At 35.5% G+C, this 16,856-nt stretch overlaps 1 protein-coding gene across 7 annotated transcripts in view; it reads right to left on the reverse strand.

The window, feature by feature from the left end:
- Nucleotides 1-16,856, reverse strand: part of CBLB (Cbl proto-oncogene B) — a 133,501-nt gene that overhangs the window by 36,255 nt on the left and 80,390 nt on the right. For all 7 annotated transcript variants that reach the window (XM_074596536.1, XM_074596516.1, XM_074596526.1 and 4 more), the window contains exons 6-10: nucleotides 15,681-15,802; nucleotides 13,167-13,304; nucleotides 11,479-11,566; nucleotides 9,018-9,149; nucleotides 4,948-5,151 (exon numbers count right to left, since the gene is read on the reverse strand). In XM_074596536.1, coding sequence (XP_074452637.1) covers nucleotides 4,948-5,151; nucleotides 9,018-9,149; nucleotides 11,479-11,566; nucleotides 13,167-13,304; nucleotides 15,681-15,802 — 684 coding nt within the window. The remainder of the gene's footprint in view (nucleotides 1-4,947; nucleotides 5,152-9,017; nucleotides 9,150-11,478; nucleotides 11,567-13,166; nucleotides 13,305-15,680; nucleotides 15,803-16,856) is intronic.

Here is a 16,856-nt window from a genome sequence, read left to right on the forward strand (position 1 = left end):
GGCCGTACTTCATGTGGATGCCAGGGTATTAACAGATGTACATAAGACCTACTCTTTTTGGCAGACTCCCTAAGGATGAAGGGACTTCAAATTTTTTCTGTTTGTCACCTACTGGAAATTTCTGTGTATTTTCTGTTCACTGGAAATAAAGCGGCAATGAGAGCAGCACAGTGACAGAAAGATAAAACAAGCAAGTGATTAAGACACAAATTAATACAAATGAACTGGCAGTGACAGAAGACAGACCTTCGGCATACAAAGGGGCTCTGCTGCAACACACGCAGACCTGTGCAATAAAGATGTAATTAAGGACAAGAGCACAGACTCCTTTGTAACAACGTGGACTATAGCTGGTTGGCATGACTGCTGCCAAGGGAAAAGCAGCTACGACTTACTTTGCAATTGTACTGCACAGCAGATCACATTTGTGTTATTTAATCAGCTGTATTTATTACTGGGATACACTGGTATCAGTTTGCCCCTAGTGGTTGTAAATTGAAGAACAAGGCTGCTTCTGACATTGATTGCAATTTCTAGTGAAGGTTTTTCTTGTGGAAATATTATCAGCTGGGCTATTGAATTGAGTTTTAGCTTCAAACGCCTGTCTGCCAGATAGGCACATATGAAAAGCACGTTCAACACAAATCCTAACAAGCGACTGACGGAGGAACATTATCCTGACTGTTAGTGTCCTGCTGGAGCGAACTCAGTAATTTATAAATTGCATAATGAGACATCTAACAAGGTCCAAACAGACGTACACCAGAAGTGGACTCTTCACTTCTAAGAAGTTCCCTGAAGTTTCTTCATTTATAATCAGATAAGACTAACTCACATATTTGTTATTTCTTGTTAGGGTAAATTGTGACCAAGACAGATTAGTATAATCTGGACTTAAAAATTTGTATGAGGATATAAAGTTACATCACTTAACACTGATGGCTGTAAACATTTTTTACGTGGACAGGTTTGTTCTTTATTTCATCTTTCCTTTGCTGACCCAAGAAAATACATGTGAAGGAGGGAGAGGGAGTTAGTTAAGGTGAGAGTCAGCGCCACACTGCCCAAGGGAATCAGTAAAATACATTTTAACTAAAGGAGGCACACTGCCTTCTAGCATTTACACCCCTTTCAAATACTAACAACAAAGCAGTAAAGGACTCTTTTGTTGTGTGCCATGATTTTAATAAACTCCCACAAACCAGGTGTATCATTAAGAAGGAAATGACGTGTATACATGAGCTAAGAATGTACATATGAAGGGAATACCTAGACAGGTATTTGAAGACTTTTTTTTTTACATATTCCTGTATTTTTTACGATAAAATTAAAAGCATTATTACTACGTAATGCATGCCTTTTTTCATTACTGGAAAAAAGGCAATTTAATAATATGGAAATGGGGTGGAGGAGTCAAAAACATAGTCTCCTCCCATATTTTGAGAACCAAGGTCTTTTGTCATGATTTGTTAAGTTTAACCTAACTCATCTGCTGGAAGAAGCCTAATCATGAGAAACAGTGGCTTTCAGTTTTGACAATGTCCTATGACTATTTTAAAGTAACAGGGTGAATCAAAGTCAGGTTTTGGTGCATTCAGACAGCTAGGAAATTAATCCCAGAGAAGACAGTAACTCCCCAGACAAGGTAACTTCACCTAGTTTTAGAAGAAAGCATTTTTAGAGAATGTTAATTCACTTTAAGCTATTGAAAACCTCATCGTTTCCTATGCTGCTAGGGCCTTCCTCTTTGTTTTCACGTAATATTATTTGGATCAAACAATTACCTAAGCACTTATAAATTCAAAATTATTCGCTCTTATCATGAACTCCTGCATTCTGTATTCTCCTTATTTTCTTTCTTTCTTTTAAAAAGAAGCGTATCAAGTTATGTCTTGTACAAGGTAAGGTGACGGATAACTCTTAATTCATTGGGACAATGAGTATTAAACATTATGTTTATTACTTCATGGCATACATTACTCCATAATGTTTAATACCCATTGTACCAAACATAGTCTACTAGAGACTCAAATGTGCTTTTTAAAAATGAGGAAAGCCATTTTTAATATTTACCCGAGCCTGTAATCTGCATTTTTTTTAACGCGCATTTCATAATGTTGTGCTTGGCTGGCACAAACAGTATGGAGCTGAGAAAAGGAACACTTTAGGCAATAACTGCATTAGCTAATCTGATACCATGGGGCTGGAAATTTCTCAGCAATGAGACAATTAACAGAGGTTCTGGCACCACTCTTCATCTTTCTTTCATAAAGAAATATCTGAAGACAATTTGGAAATTAAAAAAAATAAGCTGCTTGATGAGGCAGATAAACAGACTAATTGCAGTGGATTTCTCTAAAGCCTCTGTTACAGCTGATTTGCTGCTGCTGCCGACTTACACGCAACAAACACCTAGCAAGAATGATTCATTTTTCTTAGAGTGGATCCATCTAATCATTCCATTAAAGAATCAGTAAGTAGCTTTGTGATTATTCTTAAAGCAATTTCAAGTCTGAGGTCCCTCAGGGACTTAATTCAGACACCTCTTACAGTTTATGAGTATGCTCCAGAGACAGAGTGATAAACTGCAGAATTGGTACTTTTACAATATCTAACTTACATTCATAATTCATACAGGTACAGTGGGTGATAAAACAATTGTACCATCTTTAGACTTTAATTCCATTTCCAAAAAGTGTTTTTCAGCTTTTCATTTTGTCACTTAAAAACCCACCCAGGCCCCTCAATCAGTGATGAACCTGACTCTGTGTGCTTCTAAAATGAGCTTACTGCAACTATTCTTTGCATTATGAATATATTTACAGGTACAAGTCCCAAAGATAGTGAAAACCGGTAGTAACAGCTTAGAAACATTTTAACAGTTCTCCTCCAACAAGGCTTTCAGGACAATAAGGATTGATTTGAATATTTCTGCAAGGCATCATGAAGCCCTACAGCCACTTTCATCAAGACTTCATGTCCCTGGAACTTTTCTCTTCTAGAAAGTTTAACATCCCAGCTCGCTACTAGCCAGATATGCCACAAGAAGATTTTCTCAGTAATACCACATAATCTAGTGAGGTGATTTGAGACAAAATCAACCCATTTGACTTTCATGGATTAACAGCTTTATGTTGAGAAACTCTATGACAATCCTTGCAATAAAGTAAGAATTGAAAAATTTGTTCATTGGGATTACAAAGTAACTAAAGCATCAGCAGGTTGGCTGCAAGAGCTAAATTATTGTCTATGTCATCTAACTTCCATTGTTTCAACAAATCAAATGACTACAACACAGCCATTATGCATTATTCATATTAACAGCATTAATAAGAAACAAAAGAAAAATTCAAAAAGGATAAAATCCCACATAATGTCATAGAGGAAAAAAAGAATTTCTTCTAGTAGGCTCTGAAGAAACACTGTTTAGCAGGAAAAATAAATAAATATTGAAAGAAAGAGACAAGGCTGATGAAGGCTTTACTAACAACAAGTGTATCTAAATAACACCATCTTCCACACAGGTGATGTGGTTAAGAGCATCACTGTTCAACAACTGGTAACAGTTTTAAGAAGAAAACCGCAGCTGAAAGTCATCAAATGATATGAAAATTCAACAACTGCAAGTAAAGACTTCAAAAGGCTAACAAAGAATGGAAAACACTGTTTCTGAACTTCCAGGATAATTAGTAGATTTCTTTCACTGAACGATGAAATCGATGACATAAAAATAGCAAGCACCAAAGCACTCAGGCGCTCGGTGGATACTGAAAACAAGACTTCTTATAGTAAAGCCTATTGTTCCTTCTTCTGATAAAAGCATAATGCATTTTTGCCTTATCATGGAAATGATAGTGTTATAAAAGCCCATCAATTCAAGGCTATCTCAGAAAGGTCAGCCTGCAGCCTGCAATTTAAGTTCAGGCAGGAAGGATAAACTGTTCCCAAGAGTAGGCCATGTTGTATTACATACACAACAGAAGAATGATTCGTATGACTTAAAAGGTTAGGAAGGATATCAGAAGTATGTATATTAACTGACAGATACTCAGATATGAGGGGAAAACACTTTTTTTTTTCTTCAACAAATACGATAAGGAAATCGAAGAGTAAGATGTTACAGAATTAATTCCAAGGCAACTATGCAATCTAGATGACCTTAGTAAAAGGTATAATACAGCATGGGCTGTGACAATATCTATTCCAGGTTAAAATATAGTAGTGAAAACTACCAACATAAAATAAACTTTTGTTAACGATAGTGCTTTTTTACCAGTGATGAAATCTCCTGTGAGGAAAGAAAGATCCCAGAATTTAACATAGAGCACCTTCAGGACAAAAAATTCCCATAGTACAAAGTCACCATGAACACGTAAGATAAACTTTTTGCACTAAAAGTACATAATACTAAAAATACAGGAAAAAAAATCATGGACAACTCACATAAAACATGATTAAAAGCTACTTGTGTGCAGTATGAATTGGGTTCCAAGTCACCTTTACAAAGCAATAATATTTATAACCCACGTAGAAAGTGAAGTTTAATCCTAAAAGATTCTGTGCGTGTGTATACACACGTGCAGAAAACTAATAATATATTCTATATACATGAAATTTTTTTGTTCCTTACAAATGGAAGTTCAGGGAATTCTCAATACAGCACTTTTGGAATGAGAGTCTCAGCTGGTGCAGACTCATGCTTCCTCCATTATAATGAGAGTTAACTCCGTTCATATCAACTGATAATCTGGAACTTTTTTTCCCCTTCCTATTCAACTTCAGTGTTATTGCTGCAATATTGATGCATTTTGTTTTCTCAACCCGAGAACTGTTCAGTGAGTTGCTGAAACCTAGAGCATGAAGTGCAAACTCCCATTGTTTAAAATTACAGGCAGCTTCATTTACAAACGTATAGCTTTATCTGTTCTACAGTATTTGAAAATTTACCTTCCGGACTGAAGCCAAACGATTCATCATTAAAGACTCTTCTCTATCATCATCGTCATCCAAGTCCAACATGGGCATACTAAAGCTATCAATAATACTGCAGCACCTGGAGTTTTCATCCCTTGGATCAAAGGGATCCACAATTATTGGTTCAGTTCCTTTAATTTCACAGCGGCAGAAAGGACAGCCTTGGCCATCAGATTCCTACAGCAAGACAAAAAAGTACATAAATTTTTAAAAATCGAAAATAGAAGTGATTTTAAAAGTAGGTCTTATATTTTTCTACACAAAAATGCCCTTAACAGGTCTCTAAGAGCTTTTACAGAAGCACTGGCGTAAACAGGAAACAGACTGATAGGTATTTAACTATAATAAATGGTAAAATGACTGCACTTTTAAAGCTGCCTCTCTTCAAAAAGATTAAGCTTCACTTAAAAATAACTAATCGAAATGCTACTATTGTCTCTACAAAGCACCAAAATTGTAATTGTCTTAGTATTAAAGACCAGGAACACCTTGCCTTTTCAGATTACAATTTTCCTATTCAGAGGAAAGAAGGTGAGGTGTTTAGATGGAGATAATGCATTTTATTATATATCTTTTATATTAAATATAAAGTGTTTATTTTTCATTTTAAGTTAGAAAAAGCAGATGAGTTTTAGAACATGTGGCTCTTATTCTGTGAAGAACTTATTTACAGTACCTCATGGCTGCAACATTACCATCATTCAGTGATATGCATACAGAAATCTAAAGGTACAAATATTTTTTTACATGTTTAAGTAACAAACCAGGATTTTATTACATTTTCAATAAATTATGTAAAGCAGGGAACTATTTTCACATGTTATCAGAAACAAGAATTACTTGAATTTTAATGTCTAAGTGGTATAATGTGTTAAATGATTTTCAAGCAGCCATATTTCCATTCCTTTTACTAATTTCTGAAATATTTTTTTTCTTCATCGGAAGTAATCAAAAAGCCTTTAAAGTAGATTTCAGACTACTAATCAACAAAAATATCAGAAGTCTTCCAAGCACTTACAGAGAGATTTTTCCTTTAAGAGGTATAATCTGGATTTGATTTAAAAAAAAAAAACAAAAACAAACCACAACAAAACAACACACCAAAAAGAGCCCTGAAGCTTTGAGAGATCAAGATAACTCAATCTGAATTCAGAAATCACATTGTGTCATATTTGCAATCAGGTAGACAGACAGCTAAAAAGATACGAATGCCAAAATTAATTCTGAACAACCTACCTACCTTGAAATATCAACAAGCAAGTGCAGCTTTTTGATTTCTCAGATGTAAGGAGAGCTTTGATTTTTTTTTTCCAGCATTATTTTTATCTTGACACTTGCCAGTCTTACTAAACTGACAGATGATTTTACAGTTTATGGAGGAACTGTATCCCAAGGCCAGATAACTAAAAACGATGACTCCTGACAACAGTCATGTCTATTTGCATGGTTAGTACTGGATTTTCATTTTGTACAGAAAGACATAAGTAATCTACCTTTAACAGCCTTGCATCCTAATTACAAAGGACTACCCAACATCACTTACTACCTCAAAGTGCGCCTCCAAATTATATGGACCTACTGAAGTAATCGCTGTCAAATGAACAGAAGTCCTCCCTTACTCATACAATTCTTTACAGTTTCATTTTCTAAAAACAGCCTTACAGATGAGGCACAGAGCTTTCCATTTTCAAGGCTTTCCTGTATCTGTGTTGTCAAACAGTTCTGTACTAACAGTTTCCCTCCTTTCTTTTCAAAAGCATTAAATTCACCAAAATATATTGGGTAAGCAATCACAGTAGCAGGGATTTGTATTCAACAGTATGAACGCAATTTAGAAATTAAAACCGAGATCTGACATGTCTATATGAACACACAGATTTGTCCATGCCCACACAAAGGTTATTTAGAGCATTGAAAGAGTAGCTATTGTGAACATTACAATGGCGCATATATGCCCATATACTTTCAGAAACAAGTCCAGACACATAGTTTTTAGACAAGAATGGATTTCTGTGGAAGAAAATGACATTTTACTCCTGTCGCATAATACAAAAATGAAACAGTTAAACCAAGTCTTATTAGAGAGACTGAGCTGCATAAAGGTGAAAAACTCTGAATTATCCTTAGTATTCTATGCAGATCTGATGTTGCTTACTCAGTTTTTTTTCTGCTTAGTGAAAACATCTGTATTGGACCTCTTGAGGCATGTCTAATGAGCCATTATGCTGCCAATTAAACACTAGCTCACCAGGAGCTCACAACAGCTGATGCTGTTACAATGTAATATTTCTTCATTGCCTCACTAATTATACAAAAGTTAAATTTGTAATGAAGTCCGAAATGTACCTGCTGATTACAGCTGGTTGCAATGTTCTCATGAAGCTTGATGTTTTTGACCTTGCCAGTTCTCTGAGCCTAAAATGCTTTGTTGTCCCCTTCCTGAATCTCTAGCCATTGGCCAAAGTATTGAGGAATTCAGCTTCTCAAGCCCCCAGAATCAGAACACATCGCTGGCACAACACTGGAACATGCTGTTCACATGTTGCTACCATTCTATGAGACACCTGGCCATCAAAAGTACTAAGATTTCAGTCCTTTTCAGCTAAGCAAAAAAAAAAAACCCTAAAAAAATTATAAATATTAAAATAGTCAGACCTCTTACGTTTGTTATTCAGAATGAAACTGGTAAGAACAGAAATGGTACTCCTGAAATGAGAAAACATTGTTCCAGTTCAGCAGTTGCTTTGTAGTGAAATAAGTATTCTTATTTGGGTATGTCTAAAAATGGAATTTTCTCAGAATTTATGATCTGTGGGCAATTTGAAAGATTTGTGTTTGGAGCATCAAACTCAAATTTCAGAAAGAAATCAGAAACTGAGAATACTTTTTCAACAAGCTTTGTTGCTAATGGAAAATAAACTCAAATGATACCTCTGATACATTGTGTTAGCCTGCCAATTATGATTTCTTTATTAAGAATTTGAAAAGAAAAACTATAGTACTTTAAGTCATATCTTAACACGAGAGTGAAATGAGAATGAAAACTCATTAACTGAGATGAATGCATTTAAAACCAGGTCAAAAATGGACTAGAGTCAAGGATTCTTTTTACTCTTATCGCTACATTTGCAACCAAACACTGATGCCTAACTGTGGAACAGAGCTCTGCCTGAGAATGGGATGACCCTACTCGTCCCCACAAAATATAGATACAACAGGAGCAGGGTGAAGGAGATAGAAAGGATTCAATTTGAGAAGCACCTATCAGGGGAAAGTCTGAAGTTGTAAAGAGGAATGACCTCTGCTTTTGATTTTAATTTTTAAGTCAAATGCTTGTTAACTGAACTAAAGGTACCAGTCCTCCCTTTTCCCACAGAGTGGCATGTCCACGAACAAGGTGGAGAAAACATATCAACCTGTGTCACCAGGAAGTCTGTGTTTTTTGGGATATTCTGTAAACGGCATTGAGAGATCAGAGTTTCCCCTCCATTCAATCTCTTACCCCAACAACTGTCTAAAGCTAGGTGGTTTAGTGCTTTGCATATTATTGACATGAAACTCCAGAATCCCAAGCTTATTTTTCCACAGGCCATTTCATGACTTGTACTACTGATTGAATTCTTGTCCAACGAAAGCTATCTCATCTCCTTACAAAACACTGTCTAGTCAGTTATCCACTCCCAGCTGCCACCTGTCCTCTTCATGCCTTTTGCATACACCACGAAGTGACCTGGGTGACTGAATTGGCACCAAGTGCCCAGCTTTCAATGTCTGAGTAGATATTGCACTCAGGAAATAGTTTCCACTTAGTAGCAGTCAGCAAATGGCCTTGGCAAGCCTACAAGTCCAGATTTTAATGACTCCTGGAATTTTATTTTTTCACAGATTTTAGCCCACAAAATGAAAAAGTTTACCATTTAAAATAGATATGTCCTTGAACCCTCTTACTGAGTACCTGGAAAAGTAAACATATACCCACACTGTAAACAGGGATGTAACAGAGAAATCCATCCTCTTCTCTACTAACTAAACTATGACAGTACCTGCCACGCTGTAAGACAAGATGTGCACATAAGGTGTCCACAAGGCTCTATCTTCACATCCTTGTCATTCTCTGCACAGATTTTACACAGCTGAAACGTGGAACCCATTTCACAGTACAATTCATACTGCTCCTGTAACAAAAGAAAGCCAAGTGGTTACTTCTTGACTGTGATTTATTCACAAAAAATATACTTAAGCACCAGTAGTGACAAACACTTCTCCGAGTGTAAAGTGTCCTCCCACTTTACTTACTAGTCGAGGAAACTATTGCTACTGATCTATTTAAAAGCCACACTAATGTTACTGAAACAGCTTACTCTTCAGCTTCTTCAAAGCTGTTATATAGCACAATACATGCTACAAAAAAGCTTAAAATATCTGTGCCTATTAAGTTTTCTACAGACTTCTCACATGGAACTACTATGCAAGGCATATAACCCGCTTTTCCTTGGTTGCCATTAAGAGGAAGATAATGAACACATGGCTGTGAGAAATTAAGCGATAAATGGGAACAAAATTGAGATTTCCTTTTCTGTGTATGAGTTCAGGACTAATAAAAGTTACTGGATTGAAAACTGACAAGTAAGAGGGCTTTCTACCTGCAGCAAGGATGTAATAGGGTAGTATGGTTAACTGAAGTAAACAACCCTTGTGAAGGAAGCATGGCAAGAACATCCCCCAGGATAACATGGCAACAGCCATGCACAGATCATTCAGTACTTTCTATCCTTGCAAGACTGACACAAAGGTATGAGAACACCACCAGGAGAAATAACTATAAGTCTCAAGTCTAGAACAGTTTTCTAGAATCAAGTAATGTTGGGGAAGTGGCAATCAAATGCATTTGTGTATAAAAAAAAAGATTTTTTTTAGTCTTGGAAAAAAATAAAATCTGAGTTCTTGAAGTAAGTGGAATCCAGGCCACAGGAAAATAAGCAGCTACTGCTGAGTAAAGGGAGAGGAGATGAGGCTAATAAAAAAAGGAAAACAAAAGAGATAGCTCATATCTGCAGCTGCAGTCAGTATGTGGTAAAGATGCTTATGGTGGACCTCTCGCAAAGAATCCATCTGCAGCCATCTAGCCCTGCATCTGCTTTTATACCTTCTTTTCATAGTTAAGCAGATCTAGTGACAGCTTTAAACTATTACAGTTAAATACTATTTAAGGCAGCATTCATATAGTTCAGACTCTGTTGAATTACCATCACAATTAACTAATGGTGTTCTCATAACTATGAGTCAGGAGCAACTGGATTCATTTAATGAATTCAAAATACAACATGACCGGCTTGTGAAGAACCAGGTAATCACTGAGAATGTCTAAGCTGCTTTTCCTTTCCTTGCAGAAAAGTAAGGATATGGGGCAAGAAAGTTGTTCTGTGCAACACAAATATCTGATAACTCTGCATTACTCTTTGATTACTATTTCAAGACTGGAGAGAAAGGAGGCGAGTCAGGTAAGTGGAAGTATTCACACTTTCTTCAGGTAATTGTTTTTAGGAATTATTTTACTTATAAGAGGGATATAATCACAATGGTATTCCTGATAATACCATAGACAGTAATGAATATTTCTTTTATAAAATATTTCTGGAGGTGGAATGCACATAGAGCACTCAGCATTACAGAAGATTCAGCAGGTCACCAAGTCTGCTCTGAAGAAACGGAAGGCCATCTGAAACAGTACGGCTTGTATCCAGTCTGATGTCTTTCCTTGATCGTATCCTCAAGTCTTTCAGATGCTTTTGTCAGGAAAAATGCTCTACTTGGTATACCTTAACCTTCTAGTGCTAATTTCAGCACCATTTTTAATCAAGCATTTGTTTTGTGGTGGCTACTTCTCATTACTTGAGTATCAAACATCTGCACATTAGTTTATCACATCATCACTTAACAAGACTACAAAAACAAATATTCTCATTTTCTCTGCAAAGTGACTCCCTTTAGGCACTTAATTATTTCTGTCGCTTTTCCCTGATCTCTTTTTTAATTTGCACAATAAACAAAGAAGAAAGGAGAAACCCCCCTGGAACTAGTATCTTTGTGATATAAAAACTATACTTTTTCTCCTGGACCTGTCAACAACTGTACCATTCCTGTTCAGGCTTCAAAACTATCATCTGATCTTGATTTTATTTCTGTATTCCCATCTCCTACTAGCAAGGAAACACCAACTTACATAAATCTGTAACATAAATATCAAAAAAATCTTTAGTAACCGTTAACATATTTCTTACTTGGAAGAGGCTTAGAATAAACAAAACTTTCCAAGACATGCTGTCTGTATCACCATCAGCTCTAGAGTTTAAAGAATTATTATCTTGTTCTTCATCTAAGCCCTTCTATCAACAACATATTTTCACTCTTATGAATTTATTTCTCACGTTTTAATAAAAGCTTATTATCACTACTAGATGAGATACTAAGGGAAGTGAAGATTACAAAATAACTGCAACATACCTGTGTGACTTTTATGTGATCATGTGGTGTGGGTTCACATAACCCTGTTAAATCAGGATTATAACTTCGTCCATCTGGAAACAGATAGCTGCATCACAAGAAGATTGTTATAAATATGGACATTTCTTTAGCTTTATTAGCTAAATAATACCAATGAAATTTCAAAGGGGCAGAATAAATTACAGTAGACATGAACTAAAATGCATCATCTTTCCTCAGCTATCTTTCTCATCTTCTGGGTGCAACTGAATTGCTACGTGTGCATTATGATACACGCTCAAATCCATTTATAAAAGCACAGGAAAGGTTTTGCTATCACATGCACAGCTACCAGCAGAATGCTTCTGAGCTTTAGTTAGCAGATAACTTTGAGGGGGTAGCTCAACAGAAGAGTATTTTAGATCTTCATTGTACAGTGAGCTTACGCTTGCGTATGTTCCTAGTGATGTGTCCACTGTGACCATCATGCTCGGTGACTCTATGGACTATTTTAAGCAATGGAGCAGAATAGAAAGTAACAGGCTTTTGTGTAGATCTGTGGATATTATGATATATAAAAAATTATTCATGTGTCATAATATATATATGTGTATATCTATGTATATTATGACATACATAAATATGTGTCTATTACAATAAAAATCTACACTGAGAATCCAAGATGCAGACTGGACTTTAAGCAAGAACTGATGGGAGCATTTCAATCCTGTTGGAAACAAATAATAGGTTAAATGATATTACGGAGACCCTAAATTTTTCTCTATTCAGATTTGTTACCTCTAACATGGAAACAATTTCTTGAAAGTCATTTTATTAAGTCACGCTATGAAGAAGTTATATTTACACTCTGCGTTAAGTATTCTCAGCTCTAGTTTTTATTTGCTCAGTTTTCAAGTAGAAATGCTACCATAGTAAGTGTGTTTTTAATTACAGTTATGAAATCATCACACCTGGAAAAAGATTACTGGACTGGGGAGGACTGAGAAAAATTGGAAGACTTTAGAGTTTCTCAACCTTTTCTTAAGGATTGATCAATTTACCAGGTTGGGGGTTTTTTTTGGTTTTTTTTTGTTTGTTTGTTTCTTCTTTTTATCATGAAGATGTGGACATACCAACATGTATCCCAGTAAACATTCTGACACCAAAAATTTGTCTGCTACTTCAGCCAGCCTAGTAAAAATGTACTACTGCTCCCTATAAACTTAGATTCTCTTATAATTATAAATCTTTTCGGTAAACTATTAGAACTTGGAAAATGTTCCGGCTGCACAATATATAAAAAAGCAATTATAAAGCTTTCAAATCATTGTCCAGAGTTAGACACATGAGTAACTGGCAGTAGTAATTGTTCAATAAGCTTAAGTGCATTTGGGACTCTTGGGTAGGGGGGTGCAGGGGGAAGAGGAGGAAGAAATCAATATGACAGCTGCCCGATTTTATTTTTCTCCTGGAGTTTATCTGCTACGAGATATAGTTTTGGTTAACTTTGGCTAATGGAATTACCTGGAAACAAGTGTTTTTCAAATGAATAAAAGGGATGGTCCTTAAACTCCAAAGGAATACTAAACACTATATCCAGATTTTCTGTTTTAAAGATCTTTAATCTTTAATAACTACCCATAAAATTATTAAAAGAACAAGGAAATCAGAATTTCAGACCTATGGTAACTATAGAAATTTGTACTTACAATCCTTCCCGGCTGCCATCAATTAAAGCTTGAAACAGAGGCTTATTGTGAGGTATGGTCTGCAATATGTTCCCATCGCCAGTCACGTATCCAATGGCCCACTGTCCCAAGCGAGTGCAACTCAGTCTGAAAATGTAGCTTGATAGAAACAGGATGAATAAAAAGTCAGTGTTAATCAGAGAGCAAGGATGGCCTCTGGTTAAGACATTGAATTAGGTCTCTAAAGGTTTGGGTCAAATTCCCAGTTCTGCCTCATGTTCTTTGTATAACGTTAAATAAACCTGCATCTTTTATACTGTCAGTTCCTCATGCACAGAAATAAGGTAGAAGTAGCACCCTACCCCAACTTTTCATGTGCTTGCTTTTTGGTTCCCAAAGGGAAAACTGCACATTCACTGTGAATAGTCCTATTACGTACATTTAGACGTGCCCATAAACCTTTTCAAGAACTGTGTAGTATTAAATGTCCCTAGCTACAACATATACCTTTTGAGCATACACAGGCCAGTAACCTGAATGAATGGAAGGGGAAATATAAAACATCTTTAGATGCGTCAGAAATGTGAATGACAAATAATAAAAACTGCTCTACTAGTAACGTTAATTTTTTGTATACCCGAGGAGATGAACAGGACAGAAGAAATATCACTTCTATTTCATAAAATACCTGACAATACCTACTCAATTGGCCTTAAATTTAAGTACTTCTGTGTGTTACAGGTGATAGCTGGGAGTACACATAAGGTAGACAGAGAGCACAGTAGAAGAAAAAGGAATCTTATAGGCAATAGTATTGGGCATGTTTAGTTCTTCTTAATAAAAACTCTACTCCCTTTAATGTCAGACACCATCTCATATGCAAAAACCTCATTCAGAAAAGCATCCCACAGTGAAATACCACAAACTCAATTTTGTATTAAAGAGCAGCTTTTCTTAATTATACATAAGTATTTTATTTCCTTCCAAACTGTTTAAAATGGGAAATCTTAGCCTCCCTGAAGTTCGTCATGGCTCTTAAAAACTTCAATAAGGCCAACATTACATTGAAGTAGTAACTATTCATTTGAACAGAATCTTGTAATTTCCAGGATGTTTTAGACTGATTAAAAAAGCAATTTCACTTCATATTATCTCTTCTTTCACACTCCAGCATTTCACCTAAGCAATTCAGACAGTCATTTTCTGATATGCAATAGAAAGTTATCTTAAAACTCACTCTCTATTTACAGGGAACGTAAAGGCAACTTCGGATAATTTCTCTATTACTTCTCTTTTATAATCACAGAATCAGAATCAATAATAGAGAAAATACTAAGTATAGCAATGACTCTCAAAATCAACCTAGTTATCTGACTTCTGTAGAAGTGTTCATGAGCGCCAAGCTGAAAATCAGTGTTATTCTTGGAACCACAAGATTCTTGTACATATGCACTTGACCAGTCAGGTAACTTAAGATTCAGTATATTGTTTGCTAAAAAATCAAAAGAAACCAAGTACAGAATATAGGTATAACTGTTGCTAGACTTCTCTAACAAGTCTCAAAATGATGCTCTTTTAACTATGTATACATGTGATCCTGCAGCAAAGTTAGACAACTAGGCACTAGAGAAAAAAGCTTCATAACTGAAAGGTAAAACTAGCAAAATAAAAGTCAACTAATACAGGATTAAATCCATTAATGAATTTTTATTTCTCCAATCTAAATGAAGAAAAAACCAGGACAACAGAAGTGGCATAAACGGTAAGAGTTCAGTTTGAATAATTAAGCACAGCACCACATAGATGTTATTTAAAAACTACATGTCATGATATTTAATCTGACCGATTCCTTTTCTAGGTGCAGAGTTTGTAATATAGAATCATCATTGGCAAAGAAAAAAAAAGTGAACATAAAAGGAACACATAAGCGCAAATTAAATTAATATTTCAAGTGTGCTACCATGAAAGATGATTTTTACTTTACTATTAAGTAACATTCCAATACAAACTTTGAAAAGCAAATTACGTTTTCAAATGCTTTTCAAGAATGCATTGCTTGTTGTACCTAATTCAGAAGAACAAAGGAAAAGCAACATAATTTAATTTCTTTTTTTTTTTCCTGTTTGTTTGTGCTTATTTAGACTTCCATGTGCTAATACAGTATTTGTATTTTTTTTGCTTCATAGCATCGTAGAAGAATTACGGCATAAAACCAGATCATGGTTACAAAATTCCTGTGTCTTAAAATCTAAAAGGTCAGCATTTGTTAATTCATTGTTCATTTGTTGAATGTGGAGTTCTGAGTTTTAGTATTAAAATATTTTAAAAAAAACCACATTTTGATAGAAACCCCAAGTATAAAAAAAAATACCTACTACTATGATTCACTTTGTTACAAAAAAGGCCAAGAATTCAATCCTTCAGTATTGCAGTGAGTTTAAGTATCACGCAATATAGAAGTATGAACCTAGAATAATTACGTAGCTTTGAGATGACACGTTTATTTGGAAAGCAATAATCAGCAAAACTTCTCACCTCCCAGGCTTAGTGCTATATTTTTGCAACCTCGCTTTCACTTCATCATATGTCAGGAATGCCATATATCCAGGATGCGTCACAGCTAAGAAGTTCCAATTCCTTAAGATTGAACCCCACGGCTAAAAAGAGAAGACAAACAATTAAACAGATTCAGCAAGGTAGTTACATATTTCTAATAAAACTCAAGTCGATTTGTCAGAGAGACCTACAGCATTTTAGCCTCAGCTGAAGAACATGCACTTTTGGTTAGAAAATCAAGTGTAAATTTTTGGATAAAGATTTTGAAGACCTTGAATTTAAGGTATCTCCTATTTGTAGCTATGTAAAATATTAAACATCATGTTTAGTTGGAACCTGGAGAGTATGGCTCCATGATGGTTTAATAAAAACACAATTAAGTCTATTCTTCAGAGGTCCTGAGGCACTTTCACAGTTGATAAGTAACACTAACAAATGAAGCCTAATAACGCCACTAATTTTATCTGCCATTCCTTTTCTTAATCTCTACTTCTTGATTTCTTCAGTTATCATAATGGTATTACAGCCAGAAAACAAAACAAATATTGACAGCACTTCATCACAGTCTTTGGTGAGCTGAATAGCAAATGCTTCAGAAAACGCAGTGAAACATGCCTGATATGCTATCATTTCAAAGAATACAGAACAGTCTTTTACTGTAAACAAAGGATGATTTTTAAGTAGTGGATTAATACAAATATATTAAGTTTTCATTGCCAGCATTTGGAGAGACAAGAAACTGACTCTGAAAGGTTTGGAGATTTTTTTTTTTATGTACTTGTCAAAAAATCAAAGCAGGTGAAGTTAAGCAACACAAGAGAAGAGGCTTGTGTTCTTGTGTGCCCTACAAATTCCCTTTAAAAGGACTTCTAAAGGCCAGCAAGGGAGAGATGAAATGCCTGTGTGACACACTTGAGCAGAGTATCCTAACAGTTCTGCCTAAGATTATGATACTTTTCCCAGGCAAACCCTAACCACTACTTAAACATGGATGAACACCTGTTTTATTTTAAAACTAATATCTCTTCAAAACAGACACATGAAATGGAACAGTAAGTTGTTGGCACAGAGGCCAGAAGAAACCTCAAGTGTTCAAATTGGTACAGAAAAAAGGAGAAAAATTCACAATCCTAGATGCAACACTGCATCTTGCCA

This window comes from Larus michahellis, chromosome 1, assembly GCF_964199755.1.
Source record: "Larus michahellis chromosome 1, bLarMic1.1, whole genome shotgun sequence".
In the NCBI taxonomy this organism is placed as follows: Eukaryota; Metazoa; Chordata; class Aves; order Charadriiformes; family Laridae; genus Larus; species Larus michahellis.